Genomic DNA, 26,257 nt, shown 5'->3' with positions numbered 1-26,257 from the left:
ACAGGCACATTAATAAGAGTAACTTTAAACCACTTTGGTCAAAACAGATCAAGAGGGAAAATACAAATAAGGACTTAGAATATATAAACAGAAAAAATTATATCTTATATATACATATTATATATGTATTCTCAAGGTACATGAACTATTTAGGACTATTGACTATTTTCAAGGTACATGAACTATTTAGGACTATTGACTATTAAGTTCCAACAAAAATGTCAAACAATGTCATAACACAAACTTATTTCCTCATCTCATACAGTAAACTATTAATGGATTAAAAAAAAAAGTTGTGAACTTATAGCCTATGATGGAGAAAATCAAAGTTTACACACTGAAACTTGGCATGTTCCTTTCACTGTATTACAGATGGTTTTGACTAAAAACTTGGGTCTCACAAAAACTTTTTCCAAAATATTTATATGTACAAAAATCTAAAGAACACACATATTTATCATGATACACTTAGAATAACTGTGGTTTACTCAACATGTTGTTAATATGCATAAAGTGTGGTGGGCTGGTTTATGTGTGTGTTGAGTCATGCTTGGTCATTTGTTCAGTTATGAAGGTTTTCTGTTTTCTCTGTTGATATATATATTTGTATGTAAGGATTATTTTGATGGCTCATTGTCCAGAGGAATAAAGTAACTGATAATCATGGAGGACATTAGGATTTCTCTTATGTGATTGCTTTTAACTAATTAATTTGACTGCCTCAGGTCTCAGGTGCGATGCACAGAACCTTCACTTTATCATGCAGGATCTCTTATTGCAGCTCACAGACTCTAGTGGTGGTGCGTGGACTCAGTAGCTGCAGCTTAGTTGCCGCATGGCATATGGGACTTTAGTTCCTGGATCAAGGATCAAAGCCATGTCCTCTGCGTTGGCATGTAGATTCTTTATCACTGGACCAACAGGGAAGTCCCTCTAATGTGACTTCAATGCATAAAATGTTGCTTCTAAAAAAGATACAAGCTTTTCAAATATAAGATGGCACTGCCTCTGTTCTAATCCATCCCTTGTTGTTTCTGAGCTTCAACTACTCATAGCCAGCTGTATGGGGGAGGGAAAGCCCTGCTGGAGTCGCATCCTCCTGGCCCAGCAGGACCAAGCTCACGGCTTGACTCTGGTGGAGGAGACTATTGTCCCTGCTTCTCCCAGTCCCCTCCGCCTTTATTGCTCTAAGTATCCAGTGCTTTCATCACTTCTGAAGCTGCAACCCTCCTCTAATTGAGTTAATGGATCAAGATGCATTTACCCTTCTCATGGCTTGTAAGATTTTTTTTAAAGAACTTTTTATTGTCAGAGCTCTTAACATCCTTGATCACTGGCAATCCATGCAAACAGTGAAACAGAAGACAGGCATCAGTGTGAAGAAAGCTTCAGGTGGAACAATCAGGTGGAGAAGAGGTTTAACCCTCCTTGGGTACCATGAATTTTCCCTACAGCTAGATCAACTATCATGTAATATAATACAAGTTCTAAGTCTCATCTCTCCCCTTCCCCACACAGTTCCAGTTGAGGGTGCGCTATAAACAGTGCATGTTTCTTGAAGATCTCATCCAAAGAAATGAACTTTCTCCATCGTCCACACCTACTGCCTCGCTGAACAGACACCTTTGCCAATTTCAAAACTATAATCAAAGAATTATCCTTTGATTATTACAATTTATAGGGTTGTAACAGGAAATGCACCTGTTTCCATATTGTCTATCAATTTAGTGATTAGATACAACCTTTGCCAAATGTCTTTAGATAAATTGGCAGATATGTGCATTTATTGGCATAAAACCAGGATGTGGCAGTAACATGAGTGAGTTGCCTATTTTTCTGGTATTAAGCAGATTTTTCAAATTTATTCAGGTGAGTCATGAAAGAGACAGACGGTGGGTTTCTCTCTGGCCGTGGGGGCCTATTCTTGGGATTTTGTGTTTGTGGAGAGTGTGAAAGCTGTGACACTTGACACCTGCCGTATTGAAATTCCCAGCTCAGCTCAGTCTTTGTCGATGAGGGGAGCAGCTGCAGTGAAGGCAGAGCGTCACCTGCTGCCTGCAGGTCATGAAGTCTGCTCTGTGGATGGTCACTATTGTTTGAGGTGGTCAGACACTTTTCACAGCTGGTTTATGGCAATTTATACTGTCTGTTTTGTCTTTTTCACACAGCTGTGGTGAACTTGGACAATTCTGTGGTTGACCTGGAGACCCTTCAAGCTCTCTATGAGAATGTGAGTAACAGGAGGTTTTCTGTGTGCGAATGTGACACACGCACAGTTCTTGTCAATGTCCACCTCTGGCCTCATTGCCTCCATGTCCTCTGAGGAAGTTTGATACGGGGGCACTGAATTTACATAAGTCTGGATTTGTTAAAATGTATACTTTCTAGAAATACTTTGAATGAATGCATGGTCTCACAGTTTTAAAAATTGTGATTCAAAGCATGTTGTATGTGCGGTCTTTCAGATTCCTTCTTTTGAAATATAATCAATGCTTAGGCAGAGGGTTAATTTGAGAGGAACATTGTGTGATGTGCTAATGCATTTACTCTTGATATGAAAACCCTCAGTAGCTGCTATTATTGCCCTATTTTACAGATGAGGAAACTTGGCAGAGAGAGTCTACACCACCTGCCCAAGTCACACATGCTGTGTTGTGGTGAGGTGGGATGTGGTTTCATTCTGTCTCTGTTTCTCTGTCTGCCACAGTTTCCTTCACTGAGCGTCAGGACATGGTATCTTTCTCCTGGTACCACTTTCTCTTAGAAAGGTGGCCGGAAACCGGCATGAGGAGAACGGACCAGGGCACGTGCCCTGGGGAAGTGCAGTCTTGGGGGACGGAGGGGGTGGCGGGTGCTGTGTGAAATGACTTTTGCTGGGGCTTGGCATTAAATAACATTGATTCACGTAGTAAGAAAGCGATTCTCTTCAATGTGCTTGATTGAATCTAGGAAAGTCTCAGTGTGGCCATGTTTTCTTCCTTGGTTTCTGTTCTTGCCTGTGGTCTGCCTGGTATTTAAGCCTCTGTGATTAAGTGGGGCCTGATTTGGTTGGTCCTGGCTTTGCTGACCCTCTTCCTCAACCGCTCCCTTGAGGACAGTGTGTTCCACCTGGGTGTCTGTCCTTAGATTCGGTACTTTTAAAGCACATGTCCACATGATGTCCCTGTGAGGCCAGGACCTTCATGGGCAGGTATTTCTCATGAAGCATCACCCAGTCCATGGGTGAAATACACAGCTGTGGCGAACGCAGTGCTGGCACCTGGTGCCCATTGTGGGCACAGGTGTGTGACTCATTAATGAACTGGAGAGGAAGGCATGAGTGTTTTGTTGCTTGGTGGTCACTACATGATGGAAAACTTGGAAAAAATGGAACTGTTTAGTGGTATACAGAGCTTTCATTTCCCTCATCCTTCCTGCCAACCCTCTGTCAACCAAGAACCAGGTGGAAGAAACAAGGAAACACCAGGGAGAACAATGTCTTCAGCAGGTTGTAACCATGTCAGATTTCATTGGTGTATGTGTAACTGTAGCTTGTGCACATATTCCATGCACTTATGTACATGTCTTTCTGCAGATACATAGTGTATATGTCTGTACATTATATGAAGACATGAATGTTTTGTTTTAAGCTGTGCAGAAACATATACAGAAAAAAACAGAACATTGGGGACAACTGTATTTATAAGGAGAGTTTACTTTGCAGTGATTTAGAGTATTTTCTTTGGGAGATTTTAGCCTTTAAAGTAACTTCACAAAATAGAAATTTCTGACTGTGGACAAACCAGATAGCTACCCAGAATTTCTAACCACCATACTCCATGAAAGGAGAACCAGAACCAACTGGAACTGGTTACAATTGTGGTTTTCTTTATATTGTTGATGTCATTAAATCTGATGGTTCAGACTTTCACTGTGTCAGGAAAACAATCATTTGTGGTAGATACTGGTTTAGGTGGGAATATTCTGGATTGTTTCGATCACTATCTTCAGTAGAGGAACTTAAAGCACCCGTTATGAATAAGAGATGCCTTGTGGCTTCAGCAATACATGAACCATGAACTTCCAGATGTTTAAGCTGGTTTTAGAAAAGGCAGAGGAACCAGAGATCAAATTGCCAACATCTGCTGGATCATGGAAAAAGCAAGAGAGTTCCAGAAAAAACATTGATTTTTGCTTTATTGACTATGCTAAAGCCTTTGACTGTGTGGATCACAATAAACTGAAAAATTCTGAAACATATGGGAATACCAGACCACCTGACCTGCCTCTTGCAAAACCTATATGCAGGTCAGGAAGAAACAGTTAGAATGGGACATGGGACAACAGACTGGTTCCAAATAGGAAAAGGAATACGTCAAGGCTATGTATTGTCATCCTGCTTATTTAACTTATATGCAGAGTACATCATGAGACACGCTGGGCTGGATGAAGCCCAAGCTGGAATCAAGATTGCCAAAAGAAATATCAATAACCTCAGATATGCAGATGACACCACCCTTATGGCAGAAAGTGAAGAGGAACTCAAAAGCCTCTTGATGAAAGTGAAAGAAGAGAGTGAAAAAGTTGGCTTAAAGCTCAACATTCAGAAAACGAAGATCATGGCATCCGGTCCCACCACTTCATGGGAAATAGATGGGGAAACAGTGGAAACAGTGTCAGACTTTATTTTTCTGGGCTCCAAAATCACTGCAGCCATGCAGCCATGAAATTAAAAGACGTTTGCTCCTTGGAAGGAAAGTTATGACCAACCTAGATAGCATATTCAAAAGCAGAGACATTACTTTGCCAACAAAGGTCCATCTAGTCAAGGCTATGGCTTGAGCATTTGGAAGTTCTCAGTTCACGTACTGTTGAAGCTCGCTTGAAGAATTTTGAGTATTACTTTGTTAGCGTGTGAGACAAGTGCAATTGTGTGGTAGTTTGAGCATTCTTTGGCATTGCCTTTCTTTGGGATTGGAATGAAAACTGACCTTTTTCAGGCCTATGGCCACTGCTGAGTTCTCCATATTTGCTGGCATATTGAGTGCAGCACTTTCAAAGCATCATCTTTAAGGATTTGAAATAGCTCAACTGGAATGCCATCACCTCCACTAGCTTTGTTCATAGTGATTCTTCCTAAGGCCCACTTGACTTCGCATTCCAGGATGTCTGGCTCTAGGTGAGTGATCACACCATGATGGTTATCTGGGTCATTGAGATCTTTTTGTGTAGTTCATCTGTGTATTCTTGCCACCTCTTCTTAATATCTTCTGCTTCTGTTAGGTCCATACCATTTCTGTCCTTTATTGTGCTCATCTTTGCATGAAATGTTCCCTTGGTATCTTTAATTTTCTTGAAGAGATCTCTAGTCTTCCCCATTCCATTGTTTTCCTCTATTTCTTTGCATTGATCACTGACGAAGGCTTTCTTATCTCTCCTTGCTAGTCTTTGGAACTCTGCATTCAGATGGGTATATCTTTCCTTTTGTCCTTTGCCTTTAGCTTCCCTTCTTTCCTCAGCTATTTGTAAGGCCTCCTCAGACAACCATTTTGCCTTTTTGCATTTCTTTTTCTTGGGGATGGTCTTGATCCCTGCCTCCTGTACGATGTCATGAACCTCTGTCCAGAGTTCTTCAGGCAGTCTGTCAGATCTAATCCCTTGAATCTATTTGTCACTTCCACTGTATAATTATAAGGGATTTGATTTAGGTCATTCCTGAATGGTCTAGTGGTTTTCCCTACTTTCTTCAATTTAAGTGAATTTTGCAATAAGCAGTTCATGATCTGAGCCACAATCAGCTCCAGTTCTTGCTTTTGCTGACTGTTTAGAGCTTCTTCATCTTTAGCTGCAAAGAATATAATCAGTCTGATTTCGGTATTGACCATCTTGTGATGTCCATGTGTAGTGTTGTCTCTTATATTGTTGGAAGAGGGTGTTTGCTATAACCAGTGCATTCTCTTGGCAAAACTCTGTCAGCCTTTGCCGTGCTTTATTTCATACTCCAAGGCCAAAGTTGCGTGTTACTCCAGGTTCTTTTGACTTTCTACTTTTGCATTCCATTCCCCTGTGATGAAAAGGACATCTTTTTTGAATATATATATAAAATCATGAGTGAACTGTGCTGGTAGGCTTGGTTTTATGACCTCTTGGATTTTCTGTTATATGGTTTTCATATCCTTTTTGCCTCTTCACACTGATAGATACTCACCATGAGTAAGGATCCATGTTGAACATCGATTCATGCCCTTTACTTTATTGATAATGAGACTGCATGTGCATGATAATGAGTGGCTCTTTCTGGAAGGGTGTGGATAGCTTACTGTAACCTGATCTGCACAAAAAGTGGTGAGGAACAGAACGGCTGAAACTTTGAAAAGGGTAAATGAAAAACGTAAATTTGTTACATATGTTTAGAATTCTGGTCATTAAGGTCAGACTTCCGAGACCTGTTGGCATGTGATGGTCTTCGGTTTTGTAGGGATATGGGCTGAGGTAATGTCTAGTTTTCTGGGTGTCAGACAGCAGTCGTGGATGAAGGCTTCCCAGTTAGGTGATGAATGTACTTTTAGCAAAGCAAGAAACTCCCCCTAACTCAACAGAAAACTGAGCTCCATATTCCCTAGTGGTGAAAAACGCACTTGTTCAAAATCTTCATTTCAGTTTTTTAAGTTCCTAAGAGAGCTGTGATCATTTAAAAATCAGGGTATCTGAGTTTTAGAATAGTGGTAATTTAATGCGTATTATGCACCAGACACCACTCTAAGCATCTTACCTGTGTTATTTCATTTAATCCTCCAAGTGGCTTACATCCAACTTAGAAGGAAGAAGCACTATTGTTAGAAACGAGGAAACTGACCCAGAGAGGTAGTCAGCTCATTACTGGGTGTGACCCTGGTCCCTGATCACCATGCTCTGAAGCACAGAATTTCCTGAGTCTTGAAGAGCACTGGACAGGGCCCTGTGGGAGGAGGTAAGACACACGGTGTGGTGGCAGGAACTAGGGGTGAAAAGGGAGAATGTGGCCCAGGTTTCAGCACCAGAAGCTCATGGTTGCCCCCAGTGATTTATTGATGCTCCTTCAGCTTCCATTTCCCCATTTCTAAATAGGGTGTCTAATAATTCATAAAAACATCAATTTTTGTCACTGTCAAATGGACATAAAGAGAATTTTCTGGACTATTCAGTACTATTATGCTTTTCTTTTAAATAAAAATAAGCATGAGCATAGAACTTAAAATAACTAAGATTGTCAAACGACAGTGACTATGTCTAAGACTGGTAGCATCAAAGATAGCAAAAGTCGTACACCATGGATCTTAAAACTGGACCTTTCCTCAAGGGTCTGAAGATTTTGCTGAATGAAGGACAATAAATATCTGTGTATTTATAGGCAACATGAATTCATTTTGGAAATACTTTTTTAAAAAATTGTCATATTTAGAAAGACACCACTTTATTTGCAATCTTCATTTTAACATTTGTATTTTATTTCTTAAAACAGTTTCGGAGATACACTGAAGTTGCAGGTACACTATGAAGGACTATTCTTTTTTCTGTATCAGTTGCAAATAAATTGTCAACATTATGCCTGATTGTACCTGAATACTTTAGTGTGTATTTCCTACAATGTAGCAGACACTTAATCATAATACAACCAGCAATATTATGAAATTGACAGTGATATATTGCTATCATCTAATCCTCAGATCCCGTTGTTTTGATGGTTGTTCCAATAACATCCCTTATGACATCCTTTCTGTCTTTCTTTCCCTGGGCACATGCCTCTTTTTGATTTATATTATCATGTGTACATATGTCTTATCTTTCAATTTAACTATAAATACCTTCAGTTCAGTTCAGTCGCTATGTCATGTCCAACTCTTTGCGACCCCAGGGACCACAGCACTCCAGGTCTCCCTGTCCTTCACCAACTCTCAGAGTCTACCCAAACTCATGTCCATTGAGTTGGTGATGCCATCCAACCATCTTATCTTCTGTTATCCCCTTCTCCTGCCTTCAAACTTTCCCAGCATCATGGTCTTTTCCAATGAGTCAGCTCTTCGCATCAGGTGACCAAAGTATTGGAGTTTCAGCTTCAACATCAGTCCTTCCAATAAACACTCAAGACTGATCTCCTTTAGGATGGACTGGTTGGATCTCCTTGCAGTCCAAGGAACTCTCAAGAGTCTTCTCCAACACCACAGTTCAAAAGCATCAATTCTTCGGAGCTCAGCTTTCTTTGTAGTTCAACTCTCACATCCATACATGACTACTGAAAAAAACATAGCTTTGACTAGATGGACCTTTGTTGCCAAAGTAATGTCTCTGCTTTTTAATTATTTTAATAATTAAAATAACATATTTTAATATGTTGGTCATGACTTTCCTTCCAAGGAACAAGCATCTTTTAATTTCATGGCTACAGTCACCATCTCAGTGATTTTGGAGCCCCCAAAAATAAAGTCAGCCACTGTTTCCACTGTTTCCTCATAAATTCCTTACTAGTAGGATTTTCATATTCCATGCTTAGCACAATAGTTTATGTATAATATAATAATTACTAGTTAATTAAAGAACGATCTGAGAGTTGTACTATTTTTTGCTCTAGGTGTGGTTTTATCAATGAAATAGATGAAAATGGTGAATGTCACTATTTCAAATACTGTACGTTTTGGAAAGATCAGTGTAAAAAGTAATGTTGCTTTCTTAAATATAATTTCAGAAATATGTATTCAAAGATTCAAAACTGATAACTACCTGAATAGAAGTTAATCATTACTATCCCAGAAATAGTTCATCAGATTTTTGTGTGGTTTTTCCCAAACAGTATTTTAAATTTAGTGAGTGGCATTTTGTTGTAGGCAGGCTCAGTGTGTTCATCTCCTTGTTAATGCAGGTTCAGAGGCTTTTGTCTCAGAAGCTGTTGGAGCTGCTGGAGCAAATTTTCCCTTTCCCCAGGTCACCTTGACCTGTGAATGCCCAGTGGATTGATGGGATGTGTGAACTTTCTCATCCCAGTTTGTTGATCCCAAGGTGAACCCAAGACTTGGACCCAGTTGTAGTTTATGTATTTTGTGTGCAATGCAGAACACAATTCTCCGTGTTTTTTAGTTGTTAAAGCCTCTGTGTTTACCTGTGACTCACAGAATGAGGTGGCAGCCATGTGACCACGTGTCTGTGTGGACCTCTGGGGCCCTTCCCGTGTCCCTCCCCGCTCCAGCCTTTACAGCTGGAGCAGAGCTGCATTAAATAGGCTGAAGTTGTGTTTCTGCCTGAGATGAGGTGACTTTCCTGAACCAACCCTCCTCTCCTGCCCTTACACACAAGGCACAACAGAGGGTGTGGTTCCAGCCAGTGAAACCAGTATGTGCGCCAGTCCCCAGGGGATGGGCTCCAGCTGCTCTTCTCATTCATTGTGTATTATAAGGGCAGCACCCCAACCCAGTGGACTGCAGCGGACATTTCATGTCTCCTCTGCGTTACTGAAGGTGTGGGGGGAGCAAGTGGACAGGCTAGGCAAGGCCAGCTCAGTGACACGTCCTGGCCCTTTGCAGTGTGCCCCCTACCCCCGCCTTTCCTGGAGCATGCCCAGCCCATCGCAGCTGTATCACCACCACTTCCTCTTTATCTAAAAATTCCTGTACTCAGCCGTAAAAAAGAACAGATAGTACACAAATTATATACTTTTGAAAATACTACTGTGGTGCAGTTGAAATAAACCCAGGCTTTCAGAAATTTATCTGTTATAAAATGTCAAAGAAAGTGTCTATTATATAATTATAAATTAATATTGTTAGTCTTTACCTATTACAAAATAAATGAACATATAGCTTTTAAAGTGTCTTTTTCCAGTTATATTTCTTTTTACTAAGAATTGTTATGTGAAAATGTCATCTTAACGATGTCCAGCATCAGAGTGGAACGAGATGATCTCTGTTTCTTTCCCCTTCGATATATAATCAGTAAAACATCCATAACTCAAAAAAGATGCCTCTGCTCAGCACATCAGGTCTCTGGAGAGTTCCTCGGATCTGTGCATCTGAAGGCAGGTGGGTAGGACACGTAGAGAAAGCGGAGCCTGAGACAGTGAAGGTGGTGCCTGTGACCCTGGACTGGCTGCGGGCTCAGCCCGCATCCCCAGGGAGCCTGGCAGCACTGGTCAGGCAGCTTGTGTAGGACTCCAGCCTCCTGGCCACTGAAATGCCTGGGCCATGGAAACTGGGCGTCAGGGACTCCAGCCACATGCCTCCTCACCCCCCAGGATTGTGCCTGTGGACCCCACACCCTGGACACGCAGGAGGCCCCGGACGTGGTGGAAGTGACCCACGTCCCAGTAACACCAGCAGCAGTAACCCAGGTCACCTGCAACACCTGCAGAGGCCATGCAGGTGGAGACACACAAGTGTATGCCACAGCTCCACCTACTGGAAGCAGAAGAAAGCGCTCTAATTACCGACCTTTTAAAATGTTAGCTCCTGGGTTCAGGATGGGTAACACGTATATACCTATGGCAGATTCATGTTCATATATGGCAAAACCAATACAATATTGTAAAGTTAAAAAATAAAATTAAAAAAATGTTATCTCCTAGTTAGCTCAGCTGGTAAAGAATCAATATAGTGAAAATGAGTATACTACCCAAAGCAATCTATAGATTCAATGCAATCCCTATCAAGCTACCAACGGTATTTTTCACAGAGCTAGAACAAATAATTTCACAATTTCTATGGAAATACAAAAAAACCTCGAATAGCCAAAGCAATCTTGAGAAAGAAGAATGGAACTGGAGGAATCAACCTGCCTGACTTCAGGTTCTACTACAAAGCCACAGTCATCAAGACAGTATGGTACTGGCACAAAGACAGAAATATACATCAATGGAACAACATAGAAAGCCGAGAGATAAATCTGTGCACCTGTGGACACCTTATCTTTGACAAAGGAGGCAAGAATATACAGTGGAGAAAAGACAATCTCTTTAACAAGTGGTGCTGGGAAAACTGGTCAACCACTTGTAAAAGAATGAAAGTAGAACACTTTTTAACACCATACACAAAAATAAACTCAAAATGGATTAAAGATCTAAACATAAGACCAGAAACTATAAAAATCTTAGAGGAGAACACAGGCAAAACTCTCTCCAACATATATCACAGCAGGATCCTCTATGACCCACATCCCAGAATACTGGCAATAAAAGCAAAAATAAACAAATGGAATCTAATTAAAATTAAAAGCTTCTGCACAGCAAAAGAAACTATAAGCAAAGTGAACAGACAGCCTTCAGAATGGGAGAAAATAATAGCAAATGAAGCAACTGACAAACAACTAATCTCAAAAATATACAAGCAACTCCTGCAGCTCAATTCCAGAAAAATAAACGACCCAATCAAAAAATGGGCCAAAGACCTAAATAGACATTTCTCCAAAGAAGACATACAGATGGCTAACAAACACATGAAAAGATGCTCAACGTCACTCATGATCAGAGAAATGCAAATCAAAACCACAATGAGGTACCATTTCACACCAGTCAGAATGGCTACGATCCAAAAGTCTACAAGTAATAAATGCTGGAGAGGGTGTGGAGAAAAGGGAACCCTCTTACACTGTTGGTGGGAATGCAAACTAGTACAGCCACTATGGAGAACAGTGTGGAGATTCCTTAAAAAACTGGAAATAGAACTGCCAAACAACCCATAAATCCCACTGCTAGGCATACACACCGAGGAAACTAGAATTGAAAGAGACACGTGTACCCCAATGTTCATCGCAACACTGTTTATAATAGCCAGGACATGGAAGCAACCTAGATGTCCATCAGCAGATGAATGGATAAGAAAGCTGTGGTACATATACACAATGGAGTATTACTCAGCCATTAAAAAGAATACATTTGAATCAGTTCTAATGAGGTGGATGAAACTGGAGCCTATTATACAGAGTGAAGTAAGCCAGAAAGGAAAACACCAATACAGTATACTAACGCATATATATGGAATTTAGAAAGATGGTAATGACAACCCTGTATGCGAGACAGCAAAAGAGACACAGATGTATAGAACAGTCTTTTGGACTCTGTGGGAGAGGGAGCGGGGGATGATTTGGGAGAATGGCATTAAAACATGTATCAGATCAGATCAGATCAGTTGCTCAGTTGTGTCCGACTCTTTGCAACCCCATGAATCGCAGCAAGCCAGGCCTCCCTGTCCATCACCAACTCCAGGAGTTCACTCAGACTCACGTCCATCGAGTCAGTGATGCTATCCAGCCATCTCATCCTCTGTCATCCCCTTACCCTCCTGCCCCCAATCCCTCCCAGCATCAAAGACTTTTCCAATGAGTCAACTCTTCTCATGAGGTGGCCAAAGTACTGGAGTTTCAGCTTTAGCATCATTCATTCCAAAGAAATCCCAGGGCTGATCTCCTTCAGAATGGACTGGTTGGATCTCCGTGCAGTCCAAGGGACTCTCAAGAGTCTTCTCCAACACCACAGTTCAAAAGCATCAATTCTTCGGCGCTCAGCCTTCTTCACAGTCCAACTCTCACATCCATACATGACCACAGGAAAAACCATAGCCTTGACTAGACGAACCTTTGTTGGCAAAGTAATGTCTCTGCTTTTGAATATGCTATCTAGGTTGGTCATAACTTTCCTTCCAAGGAGTAAGCTTCTTTTAATTTCATGGCTGCAGTCACCATCTGTAGTGATTTTGGAGCCCAGAAAAATGAAGTCTGACACTGTTTCCACTATTCCCCATCTATTTCCCATGAACTGGTGGGACCGGATGCCATGATCTTCGTTTTCTGAATGTTGAGCTTTAAGCCAACTTTTTCACTCTCCACTTTCACTTTCATCAAGAGGCTTTTGAGTTCCTCTTCACTTTCTGCCATAAGGGTGGTGTCATCTGCATATCTGAGGTTATTGATATTTCTCTCAGCAATCTTGATTCCAGCTTGTGCTTCCTCCAGTCCAGCGTTTCTCATGATGTACTCTGCATATAAGTTAAATAAGCAGGGTGACAATATACAGCCTTGACGGACTCCTTTTCCTATTTGGAACCAGTCTGTTGTTCCATGGCCAGTTCTAACTGTTGCTTCCTGACCTGCATACAGATTTCTCAAGAGGCAGATCAGGTGGTCTGGTATTCCCATCTCTTTCAGAATTTTCCACAGTTTATTGTGATCCACACAGTCAAAGGCTTTGGCATAGTCAATAAAGCAGAAATAGATGTTTTTCTGGAACTCTCTTGCTTTTTCTGTGATCCAGCGTATGTTGGCAATTTGATCTCTGGTTCCTCTGCTTTTTCTAAAACCAGCTGAACATCAGGAAGTTCACAGTTCACATATTGCTGAAGCCTGGCTTGGGGAATTTTGAGCATTACTTTACTAGCGTGTGAGATGAGTGCAATTGTGCGGTAGTTTGAGCGTTCTTTGGCATTGCCTTTCTTTGGGATTGGAATGAAAACTGACCTTTTCCAGTCCTGTGGCCACTGCTGAGTTTTCCAAATTTGCTAGCATATTGAGTGCAGCACTTTCACAGCATCATCTTTCAGGATTTGGAATAGCTCCACTGGAATTCCATCACCTCCACTAGCTTTGTTCGTAGTGATGCTTTCTAAGGCCCACTTGACTTCACATTCCAGGATGTCTGGCTCTAGGTCAGTGATCACACCATCGTGTGACCCGTGATTATCTGGGTCATGAAGATCTTTTTTGTACAGTTCTTCTGTGTATAATATCATATAAAAAACGAATCGCTGGTCCAGGTTCGATGCAGGATACAGGAAGCTTGGGGCTGGTGCACTGGGATGACCCAGAGGGGTGGTGTGGGGATGGAGGTGGGAGGGGGGTTCAGGATGGGGAACACATGTACACTCGTGGCAGGTGCATGTTGATGTATGGCCAAACCAATACAATATTGTAAAGTAAAAAAAAAAAAAATTAAAATAATTATATTTCAAAAAAAAAGGAATCTGCCTGTGATGCAGGAGACCCTGGTTCGATTCCTGGGTCAGGAAGATCCCCTGAAGAAGAGATAGGCTACCCACTCCAGTATTCTTGGGCTTCCCTGGTGGCTCAGCCGGTAAAGAATCCACCCGCAATGCGGCAGTTCTGGGTTTGATCCCTGGGTTGGGAAGACCCCCAGGAGAAGGGAAAGGCTGCCACTCCAGTATTCTGGCCTGGAGAATTCCATGGACTATATAGTCCATGGGGTCGCAAAGAGTCAGACACGACTAAGTGACTTTCCCTTCCCTTAAATGTTAGAATCAAGTTAAAAAAAGCTTTACCTGAAGAAGAAAGGTGTTGCCTACTTCACATGTGCCTGCAGAGGAACAGCTCATCCAGCACCATGAAACCAAGGTAACATTGTTTTTCAAAAAGGAAACAACAGTCCTCCAGGAAAAAAACTTAAGGAGTATTGTCCAAGTGAAAAATAATTCAAAATGGCCATTGTGAAGAAGCGCAGGAAAACTCAGAAAGGCATTACAATGAGATCAGGAATAATATTATTGTACAGAAGGAATTCTTTACCAAAGAGGCTGAAGCTCTAAAAAAAGCCAACAAACAGAAATTCTGGAGCTGAAGAACTCAATTAACAGGATGAAAAATTCATTAGAAAGTACTGGAAACAGAGCAGACCATGTGGAAGAAATAGTGAGCTTGAAGATATAAATCTAGAAATGATTCAGATAGAAGAGAACAGAGAATTAAGATCTTTAAAAAGGGATGACCCAGAGGGATGGTATGGGGAGGGAGGAGGGTTCAGGATGGGGAACACATGTATACCTGTGGCGGATTCATTTTGATATATGGCAAAACCAATACAATATTGTAAAGTTAAAAATAAAATTAAATTAAAAAATAAAGAAAAAAATTATATAACAACAAAAAAAAGATCTTTAAAAAGTAAGGAAATCCTACAGGAATTCTCTGATTCTTTTATAAGGGACAACAGAGTGATGGGTACCCAGAAGGGGAAGAGAGGGAGAAGGGAGTAGAGCGATTATCTAAAGAAATAATAGCTGAGAACTTCCCAGACAGGGGAAGGATATGGATATGCAAGTCCATGAGGCTAAGAGAACTCCTAGTTACCTCAACACAAAAAGACCTTCTGCAATACACATTATGTTAAAACTGTTAGAAGTCAATGACAAAGAATTTTAAAGGCAGCAAGAAAAACAAAAAGGAACCCTACAAAGGAACTCCCATTGGGCCATCATCAGATTTCTCAGCAGAAACCCTGCAGGCCAGGCAAGAGCAGAATGACTTTCTTAAAGTACTAAATGATAAAAAATGTCAGCCAGAAATACTCTCTCCAGCAAAGTCCTTCAGGAGAATGAAGATTTCCCAGGGTAATGTGTACAATTGTAAATACCATATGAATGAGGGCATTTTAAATAGGAATTTCAGGAGAGGGAGAAGAGAAGCCACGTGGATATTTCAGGGATGATTTCCTGCCTGAGGTATGAGCAAGCCTGATGTGTTCAAGGACTAGTAGGGAGGCCCAAAGGAAATGGTGTGAGGGAGGGGAATATAGCTGGAGGTGATGCAGAGTACATCATGAGAAACGCTGGGCTGGAGGAAGCACAAGCTGAAATCATGATTGCTGGGGAAAATATCAATAACCTCAGATATGCAGATGACACCACCCTTATGGCAGAAAGTGAAGAGGAACTAAAAAGCTTGATGAAAGTGAAAGTGGAGAGTGAAAAAGTTGGCTTAAAGCTCAATGTTCAGAAAACTAAGATCATGGCATCTAGTCCCATCACTTCATGGCGAATAGATGGGGAAACAGTGGCTGACTTTATTTTGGGGGGCTCCAAAATCACTGCAGATGGTGATTGTAGCCATGAAATGAAAAGACACTTACTCCTTGGAAGGAAAGTTATGACCAACCTGTCTATTAAAAAGCAGAAACATTACTTTGTCAACAAAGGTCCATCTAGTCAACGCTATGGTTTTTCTAGCGGTCATGTATGGATGTGAGAGTTGGAGTACAAAGAAAGCTGAGCGCCAAAGAATTGATGCTTTTGAATTGTGGTTGTTGGAGAAGACTCTCGAGAGTCCCTTGGACTGCAAGGAGATCCAACCAGTCCATCCAAAAAGAGATCAGTCCTGAATGTTCATTGGAAGGACTGAGGTTGAAGCTGAAACTCCAATACTTAGGCCACCTGATGCGAAGAGCTGAGTCATTTGAAAAGATCCTGATGCTGGGAAAGATTGAAGGCAGGAAGAGAAAGGGACAACAGAGGATGAGATGGTTGGATGGCATCACTGACTCAATGGACATGAGTTTGGATGGACTCCGTGAGTTGGTGATGGACAGGGAGGCCTGGCATGCTGTGGTCCCTGGGGTCGCAGAGTCAGACACGACTGAGCGACTGAACTGAACTGATCAGAGATGTGGTGAAGTACAGCTCCTCGAAGATGCTGAAGCACTGGGGGCCATTGTCATGGAACAGGATGCCAAGGCAGATGCCAGGGAGTATTAGGTGAGCCCTGGCTGGCACAGGTGCCAAGTGCCAGGTGCTCAATCACTTGAGCAGCGGGGAAAGAACAGACCAACCCCTGCGCGCCAGATCAGGAAGAGCACCTTTCAGCCGGCTGTGTGCCTCCAGCGCCTTCTACTGGCAGAGCTTAACATTGTGTTCACATGGCAAAAGGCAAGATACTGAAAGGCCTGTCCACTATGTGAAGAATGGGGTCAGTAGGGTAAACTGAGGGCTGAGAGTCAATAACTGGCATGGACAGTAGGCGGGGGTTGAGATTTGGGAGGTTTGTTCTTATTTTGCGTGTGAGTCCCATGTCACTTGTGTAAGACTCAAGTCTTGCTCATATGAAGGTGCCTCTGGAAGGAAAAATTTATCTGTGCACTTGGATCTGGCTTGGCGTCTCCTTGGAAATCTTTCAAACTTTATTGTGTGATATAACTGTAAATATTCATTTCAGGTCTGAAACAGTGTTGGAAAGATATCTGAATAGAGTCTTAAATTTGCCATAATGTTTAATAATGGTATTTTTAATTTTTTATTTATTTTTAACTGAAGGATGATTGCTTTACAGAATTTTGTGGTTTTCTGTCAAACCTCAACATGAATCAGCCATAGGTATACATATATCCTCTCCTTTTGAATCTCCCTCCCCATCCCACCCCTCTAGGTTGATACAGAGCTCCTGTTTGAGTTTCCTGAGCCATACATCAATTTCCCACTGGCTATCCATTTTATGTATGGCAATATAAGTTATTCTCTCCATACATCTCACCCTCTCCTCCCCTCTCCCCCTGTCCATAAGTCTGTTATCTATGCCTATTTCTCCATTGCTGCTGCTGCTAAGTCGCTTCAGTCGTGTCCGACTCTGTGCGACCCCATAGACAGCAGCCCACCAGGCTCCCTCGTCCCTGGGATTCTCCAGGCAAGAACGCTGGAGTGGGTTGCCATTTCCTTCTCCAATGCATGAAAGTGAAAAGTGAAAGTGAAGTCACTCAATCATGTCCAACTCTTAGCAACCCCATGGACTACAGCCTACCAGGCTCCTCCATCCATGGGATTTTCCAGGCAAGAGTACTGGAGTGGGGTGCCATTGCCTTCTCCACTATTTCTCCATTGCTGCCCTGCAAATAAATTCTTCAGTACCATTTTTCTAGATTCTGTATATATGCATTAGTATATGATATTTATCTTTCTCTTTATGACTTACTTCACTCTGTATAATAGTCTCTAGGTTCATCCACTTCATTAGAACTGACTCAAATATGTTCCTTTTTATGGCTGAGTAATATTCCATTATGTATATGTACCACAGCTTCTTTATCCATTCATCTGTTGATGACATCTAGGCTGCTTCCATGTTCTAGCTGTTGTAAATAAATAGTTCTGCAATGAATTGGATATACATGTCTTTTTCAATTTTGGTTTCCTCAGGGTATATGCCTAGGAGTGGGATTGCTGGATCATATGGTGGTTTTAATCCTAGTTTTTTAAGAAATCTCCGTACCATCTCCTGTAGTGGCTGTATGTATTTACATTCCCTCCAACAGTGTAAGAGCATTCCCTTTCTCCACACCCTCTCCAGCATTTATTGTTTGTAGACTTTTTTGATGATGGCCATTCTGACTGGTATGAGATGATATCTCATTGTAGTTTTCATTTGCATTTCTCTAATAATGAGCGATGTTGAGCATCTTTTCATGTGTTTATTAGCCATCTGTATGTCTTCTTTGGAGAAACATCTGTTTAGGTCTTTTCCTCACTTTTTGATTGGGTTGTTTGTTTTTCTGGTACTGAGTTGTATGAACTGCTTGTATATTTTGGAAATTAATCCTTTGTCAGTTGTTTCATTTGCTATTATTTTCTCCCATTCTGAGAGTTGTCATTTCAACTTGCTTATAGTTTCCTTTGCTGTGCAAAAGCTTCTAAGTTTAATCAGGTCGCACTTATTTACTTTTGTTTTGAATTTCCATTACTCTAAGAGGTGGGTCATAGAGGATCTTGCTTTGATTTATGTCATTGAGTGTTCTGTCTCTGTTTTCCTCTGAGAGTTTTATAGTTTCTGGCCTTACATTAGGTCTTTAATCCATTTTGAGTTTATCTCTCTGTATGGTGTTAGGAAGTGTTCTAATTTCATTCTTTTACATGTAGCTGTCCAGTTTTCCCAGCACCATTTATGGAAGAGGCTGTCTTGGCCCCTTTGTATATTCTTGCCTCCTTTGTATCTTGTTCCATTGGTCTATATTTCTGTTTTTGTGTCACTACCATACTGTCTTGATGATTGTAGCTTTGTAGTGTAATCTGAAGTCAGGAAGGTTGATTCCTCCAGCTCCATTCTTCTCTATCAAGACTGTTTTGGGCATTTGGAGGTCTTTTGTGTTTCCATATGAATTGTGAAACTTTTGGTTCTAGTTCTGTGAAAAATGCCATTGGTAATTTGATAGGGATCACATTGAATCTGTAGATTGTTTGGTAGTATAGTCATTTTTACAATATTGATTCTTCCTACCCAGAAACATGGAATATCTCTCTGTTTATGTCATCTTTGATTTCTTTCATCAGTGTCTTGTAATTTTCTGTGTACAGTTCTTTTGTCTCCTTAGATACATTTGTTCCTAGATATTTAATTCTTTTTGTTGCAATGGTGAATGGGATTGATTGCTTAATTTCTCTTTCTGATTCTTCATTGTTAGTATATAGAAATGTAAGTTATTTCTGTGTATTGATATTGTATCCTGTGAATTTGATAAATTAACTGATTAGCTCTAGTAATTTTCTGATAGTATCTTTAGGGTTTTTTATGTATAGTATCATGTCACCTGCAAACAGTGAGAGCATAACTTCTTTTCTGATCTGGATTGCTTTTATTTCATTTTCTTCTCTGATTACTCTAGCTAGGACTTCCAGAACTATGTTGAATAATAGTGGTCAAAGTGGACACCCTTGTCTTGTTCCTGATCTTAGGAGGAATGCTTTCAATTTTTCACCATTGAGAATAATGTTTGCTGTAGGCTTATCATGTATGACCTTTACTATGTTGAGGTATGTTCCTTCTATGCCCATTTTTTGAAGAATTTTAATCATAAATGGGTACTGAATTTTGTCAAAGGCTTTTTCTGCATCTGTTGAGATGATCATATGGTTTTTATCTTTCAATTTGTTAACATGGTATATCACATTGACTGATTTGCATATATTGAAGAATTCATGCATCCCTGGTATAAACCCAACTGGATCGTGGTGTATGAGCTTTTTAATGTATTGTTGAATTCTGTTTGCTAAAAGTTTGTTGAGGATTTTTGCATCTCTTTGTTCATCAGTGATATTGACCTGTAGTTTTCTTTTTTTATGTTGCCTTTATCTGGTTTTGGTATTAGGGTGATGGTGGCCTCATAGAATGAGTTTGGAAGTTTTCCTTCCTCAGCAATTTTTTGAAGGAGTTTTAGAAGGACAGGCATTAGCTCTTCTCTAAATGTTTGATAGAATTCTCCTGTAAAGCCATCTGGTCCTGGGCTTTTGATTTTTGGGGAGATTTTTTATCACAACTTCAATTTCAATGCTTGTATTTGGGTTGTTCATAATTTCTATTTCTTCCTGGTTCAGTCTTGGAAGATTGAACTTTTCTAAGCATCTGTCCATTTCTTCCAGGTTAGCAATTTTATTGCCATATAGTTGTTCATAATAGTCCTTTATAATCCTTTGTATTTCTGCATTGTTTGTAGTAATCTCTCGCTTATCATTTCTAATTTTGTTGATTTGGTTTTCACTCTTGTTTTCTGGATGAGTCTGGCTAAAGATTTGTCAATTTTGTTTATCTTCTCAAAAAAAAAAAAACAGCTTTTAGTTTTATTAATCTTTACTATTTTTTCTTTCATTTCTTTTTCATTTATTTCTGCTTGGATCTTTATGATTTCTTTCCTGATGCTAATTTTTGAGATTTTGTTCTTCTTTTCCAGTTATTTCAGGTGTAGAGTTAGGTTGTCTATTCGATGCTTTTCTTGTTTCTTGAGGTAGGATTGTATTGCTATAAACTTTCCTCTTAGAACTGCTTTTGCTGCATCCCATAGGTTCTGAGTTGTCATGTTTTCATCATCATTTGTTTTGAGAAATTTTTTTATTTCCCTTTTGATTTCTTTAGTAACCTGTTGGTTATATAGAAATGTTGTTTAATCTCCACGTGTTTTGTTTTTTAGGTTTTTTTTTTTCTTGTAATTGATATCTAGTCTCATAGCATTGTAGTCAGAAAAGATGCTTTATACAATTTCAATATTCTTAAATTTACTGAAGTTTGGTTTGTTACCCAAGATGTGGTCTGTCCTGGAGAATGTATCGTATGCACTTGAGAAGAAAGTGTATCCTTCTACATTTGGATGGAATGTCCTGAAGATATCAGTGAGATCCATCTCATCTAATGTATCATTTAAGACTTGTTTCCTTATTAATTTTCAGTTTTGATGATCTGTCCATTGGTGTGAGTGGGGTTGTTGAAGTTACCTACTATTATTGTGTTACTGTCAATTTTTCCTTTTATGTCTGTTAGTGTTTGTCTTATGTATTGAGCTGCTCCTACATTGGGTGCATAGATAGTTACGGTTGTCATATCTTCCTCTTGGACTGATCCCTTGATCATTATGTAGTGTCCTTCCTTATCTCTTGTAATATTCTTTATTTTAAGGTCTGTTTTGTCTGATATAAGGATTGTTACTCCAGCTTTCTTTTGCTTTCCACTTGCAGGAATATATTTTTCCATCCTCTCACTTTTAGTGTATATGTGTCTTTAGGCCTGAAGTGGGTTTCTTCAAACAGAATATATGGGTCTTGTTTTTGTATCCATTCAGCCAGTCTGTGTCTTTTGGTTGGAGCATTTAATCCATTTACATTTCAAGTAATTATTGATATGTATGTTCCTCTTGCCATTTTCTTAATTGTTTGGGGTTTGATTTTGTATATCTGTTTCTTCTTTTATATTTCTTGACTATATAAGTCCGTTTAACATTTGTTGTAAAGCTGGTTTGGTGGTACTGAATTTTCTTAACTTTTGCTTGTCTGAAAAGCTTTTGATTTCTCCATCAATTTTGACTGAGATACTTTCTGGGTACAGTAATCTTGGTTGTAGATTTTTCCCTTTAAATATATCCTGCCGTTCCCTTCTGGCCTACACAGTTTCTGCTGAAAGATCAGCTGTTGAGCATATGGGGTTTCCCTTGTATGTTACTTGTTGCTTCTCCCTTGCTGCTTTTAATTTTCTTCTTTTGTATTTAGTCTTTGTTAGTTTGATTAGTATGTGTCTTGGCGTGTTTCTCCTTGGACTTATCCTGTATGGGACTCTTTGTGCCTCTTGGACTTGACTGACTATTTCCTTTTCCATGCTGAGGAAATTTTCAGCTGTATTATCTTCAAAAAATTTCTCATGCCCTTTCTTTTTCTCTTATTCTTCTGAGACCCCTATAATTCAAACATTGGTATGTTTGATATGGTCCCAGTGGTCTCTGAGACTGTCCTCAGCTCTTTTCATTCTTTTTACTTTATTCTGCTCTTCAGAGGTTATTTTCACCATTTTATCTTCCAGCTCACTGATTCTTTCTTCTGCTTCAGATATTCTGCTATTGATTCTTTCTAGAGTATTTTTAATTTCAGTAATTGTGTTGTTTGTCTCTGTAGGTTTATTCTTTAATTCTTCTAGGTCTCTGTTAACTGAGTCTTGCATTTTCTCCATTTTGTTTTCAAGGTTTTTGATCATCTTTACTATCATTATTCTGAATTCTTTTTCAGGTAGTTTGCCTATTTTCTCTTCATTTATTTGCACTTGTGTTTCTGTTTGTTCCTTCATTTGTGTAGTATTTCTCTGCCTTTTCGTTATTTTTTTTTAACTTATTGTGTTTGAAGTCTCCTTTTTCCAGGCTTCAAGGTTGAATTCTTTCATCCTTTGGTTTCTGCCCTCCTAAGGTTGATCCAGTGGTTTCTGCAAGCTTTGTATAGGGTGAGATTTGTGCTGAGTAATTTTTTTCCTCTGATGGGCAAGGCTGAGTGAGGTGGTAATCCTGTCTGCTGATGATTGGGTTTGTATTTTTGTTTTGTCTGTTGTTTGGATGAGGCATTCTGCACAGGGTTCTACTGGTAGTTGGGTGTTGCTGGGTCTTGTATTCAAGTAGTTTCCTTTGTGGACGTTCTTGCTATTTGATACTCCCTAGGGTTAGTTCTCCGGTTGTCTAGGGTCGTAGATTCAGTGCTCCCACTGCAGAGGCTCAGGGCTTGATCTTGGGTTTTGCATGGTTCTATATATTCTTTACCACTGGTCATACATTCCTGTCCACTCTCAGCTGGTATTCTGCATACACTTCTGTGTCTGAAGGTGTATTCCTGATGTATCCATGGAGAGAGATGTATTCCACGTCCACCTCCTCCTCCACGATCTTGTTCTCCCTCTTAGGCAATAATGGTATTTTGAACTCCTATTTAAGTTTTATCTAGTAGAAAATAGACTAATGTTTAAACTCAATTTTTCCTAGTAGATGTATGATAAATGATCTTTTAATTAGTGATTTATTTTTTCCTTTTCATTTTTATTGAAATATAATTGGCATACATTGTTATATTTGTTTCAGGGGTACAAGGAACACTTGCCTTTCCACTCCTTGTCCTTGAGAGCAATACCCATAGCCAGCCTGAATCCTTTGCTGTAAATCCATGTTTGCATTTTGCCAGATGCTTCCAGATCGTTGGCATGTTTTGCAGCAGCTGTGTGTGACCTCTGTGGAACAGACCGATGCTCTGGTTATGCAGCCTTGTTGAGAATGTAATCTTTGTTTTCCCCTGATGGCATATGTTTGGCAGGGGGCTTTCTCTTCTAGTTGTCTGTGAATTTTGGGCAGTCTCCAGATCTAAACACAACATAATTTCAAAAACCACAGCCTTGAGGGCCCAATACTTGTTTCCTGAGGAATTAAATCCTAGCAAATCCAGAGATTCTAAATACAGTATATCCTATTGATTTTTTTTAAATCAAAAATCTTTACAGTTAACTTTGGGTTATTGACTGCCATTGAGTTCTGAGAGTAAAATCTCTTCAGAAACTATGCAGTATTTATGGATGCTTGAATATATATATTAATTCTAATTCTTAGTACATACTCTTCATATGGCCCAGTGAGAAGTGGTGGACAGAGGTTGGGAGGATGGAAGAGAAGTTGAGGTAGAATGATTTTTTTTCAGTGAATCAAATATTTAACATAAAGTCAGAAATGTGTCTGTAAAAATGTCCTTGTATAATTTTTTTTTTCAGAGAATGGTTCAGTTTTCTTTATTTCATATTCAAGAGGCAGAAATAATCTTAAATAGTAAGACAAAAGCAAACCTTGGAAGTAAGTCCTATTAGAAGTTTAGTCCAAGAAAAGATATTAAAAAGAAAAGGGAAAAAAATCCACATCCTTTTGTAATTAAACAACTAATCCAATTAGAAGGAGGGAAAAAAGCCGGCAAAGTAGAAAGAATTAGAGGTTTAAATTTACACTTTTCAAGATTGGATTTCATAGGCAGGCTTCATAGTTGGAGTGATCTTTACTTAGTGTCCTGGTGGACAGACTGTAAACCTCAGTATGGAAAGGATCCAGCACACAGCAGAGGATAGAGCATCCTCACAGGTGTGCACTGCGGTACCTTAGGAAAAATGAGCTAGACTGACTGTTCCCATCACTTCCTAGAGGTCTTTGCTGTTTTAGGAAACATTCAATCATTAGTTTCTTCAAATAAGTGTAATAGGATTACTGATGTTCTCCACAGTTCAGTTCAGTCGCTCAGTCTTGTCCGACTTTTTGTGACCCCATGAATTGCTGCACGCCAGGCCTCCCTGTCCATCATCAACTTGTGGAGTTCACTCAAACTCATGTCCATCAAATCGGTGATGCCATCCAGTCATCTCATCCTCTGTCATCCCTTTCTCCTCCTGTCCCCAATCCCTCCCAGCATCAGAATCTTTTCCAATGAGTCAACTCTTCACATGAGGTGACCAAAGTACTAGAGTTTCAGCTTTAGCATCAGTCCCTCCAACGAACATGAAGGACTGATCTCCTTTAGAATGGACTGGTTGGCTCTCCTTGCAGTCCAAGGGACTCTCAAGAGTCTTCTCCAACACCACAGTTCAAAATGGATAAGAAAGCTGTGGTACATATACACAGTGGAGTATTACTCAGCCATTAAAAAGAATACATTTGAAACAGTTCTAATGAGATGGATGAAACTGGAACCTATTATACAGAGTGAAGTAAGCCAGAAAGAAAAACACCAATACAGTATACTAACACATATATATGGAATTTAGAAAGATGGTAACAATAACCCGGTGTACAAGACAGCAAAAGAGACACTGATGTATAGATCAGTCTTACGGACTCTGTGGGAGAGGGAGAGGGTGGGGAGATTTGGGAGAATGGCATTGAAACATGTATAATATCATGTATGAAACGAGTCGCCAGTCCAGGTTCAATGCATGATACCGGATGCTTGGGGCTGGTGCACTGGGATGACCCAAAGGGAGGGTATGGGGAGGGAGGAGGGAGGAGGGTTCAGAATGGGGAACACAGGTATACCTGTGGCGGATTCATTTCGATGTTTGGCAAAACTAATACAACATTGTAAAGTTTAAAAATAAAAAAAAAAAGGCATTGATTCTTTGGCGCTCAGCTTTCTTCACAGTCCAACTCTCACATCCATACATGACCACTGGAAAAACCATAGCCTTGACTAGATGGATCTTTGTTGGCAAAGTAATGTCTCTGCTTTTGAATATGCTATCTAGGTTGGTCATAACTTTCCTTCCAAGGAGTAAGCATCTTTTAATTTCATGGCTGCAGTCACCATCTGCAGTAATTTTGGAGCCCAAAAAAATAAAGTCTGACACTGTTTCCCCATCTATTTCCCATGAAGTGATGGGACCAGATGCCATGATCTTAGTTTTCTGAATGTTCTCCACAGTTTTTGTTAAATTGCTCAGTCCAACTCTTTGTGACCCCATGAACTTCAGCATGCCAGGCTTCCCTATACTTTACCATCTCCCGGAGCTTGCTCAAACTCATGTCCATTGAGTCAGTGATGCCATCCAACCATCTCATCTTCTGTCATCCCCTTCTACTCCTGCCTTCAATCTTTCCCAGCATCAGGGTCTTATCTAATGAGTTGGCTCTTTGCATCAAGTGGCCAAAGTATTGGAGCTTCAGCATCAGTCCTTCCAATGAATATTCAGGGTTGATTACCTTTAGGATTGACTGGTTTGATCTCCTTGCAGTCCAAGGGACTCTCAAGAGTTTTGTCTAACCCCACAGTTCAAAAGCATCAATTCTTCAGCCCTCAGCCTTCTTTATGGTCCAACTCTCTCATCCATACAAAGCCTTAGTTTTGACTAGACAGACCTTTGTTGACAAAGTAGTCTCTGCTTCCTAATATGCCATCTAGGCCCACCATAGCCTTCCTTCCAAGGAGCAAATGTCTTTTAATTTCATGACTGTAGTCACCACCTGCAGTGATATTGGAGCCCAAGAAAATAAAGTTCCCCACAGAGCTGTTTGAAAACTGTACTCTTGCATTTCATCGCATTTTGGGTTGGTTCCTGGAATCCGTGTTCCTCATTTTCAGGTATGAACGTGCTTAAGGTGAGTGTCAGAATAAAAAAGAAAGCCTATTGATCTCTGATCACTTAACATATCGATGCTGTGGACTTAGTAAAATCCAGACATTATGTTTCTTTCTACTCCATCTGAGACATAACATCACCTGCCACGTAATGAAGGTAG

General features: G+C 40.2%; 1 protein-coding gene across 1 annotated transcript in view; it reads left to right on the top strand.

The window, feature by feature from the left end:
• The window catches only part of FMN2 (formin 2), a 159,134-nt gene extending 155,993 nt beyond the window's left edge, over window positions 1–3,141 (top strand). The window contains exons 7-8 of the mRNA XM_070366590.1: window positions 2,169–2,230; window positions 3,127–3,141. Coding sequence (XP_070222691.1) covers window positions 2,169–2,230; window positions 3,127–3,141 — 77 coding nt within the window. The remainder of the gene's footprint in view (window positions 1–2,168; window positions 2,231–3,126) is intronic.
• Window positions 3,142–26,257: the final 23,116 nt, after the last annotated feature.

The sequence above is a fragment of the Bos mutus genome, chromosome X, assembly GCF_027580195.1.
Source record: "Bos mutus isolate GX-2022 chromosome X, NWIPB_WYAK_1.1, whole genome shotgun sequence".
NCBI lineage: Eukaryota > Metazoa > Chordata > Mammalia > Artiodactyla > Bovidae > Bos > Bos mutus.
The sequence above is the reverse complement of the archived record's forward strand: the minus strand, read 5'-3'. Positions and strand labels throughout refer to the sequence as shown.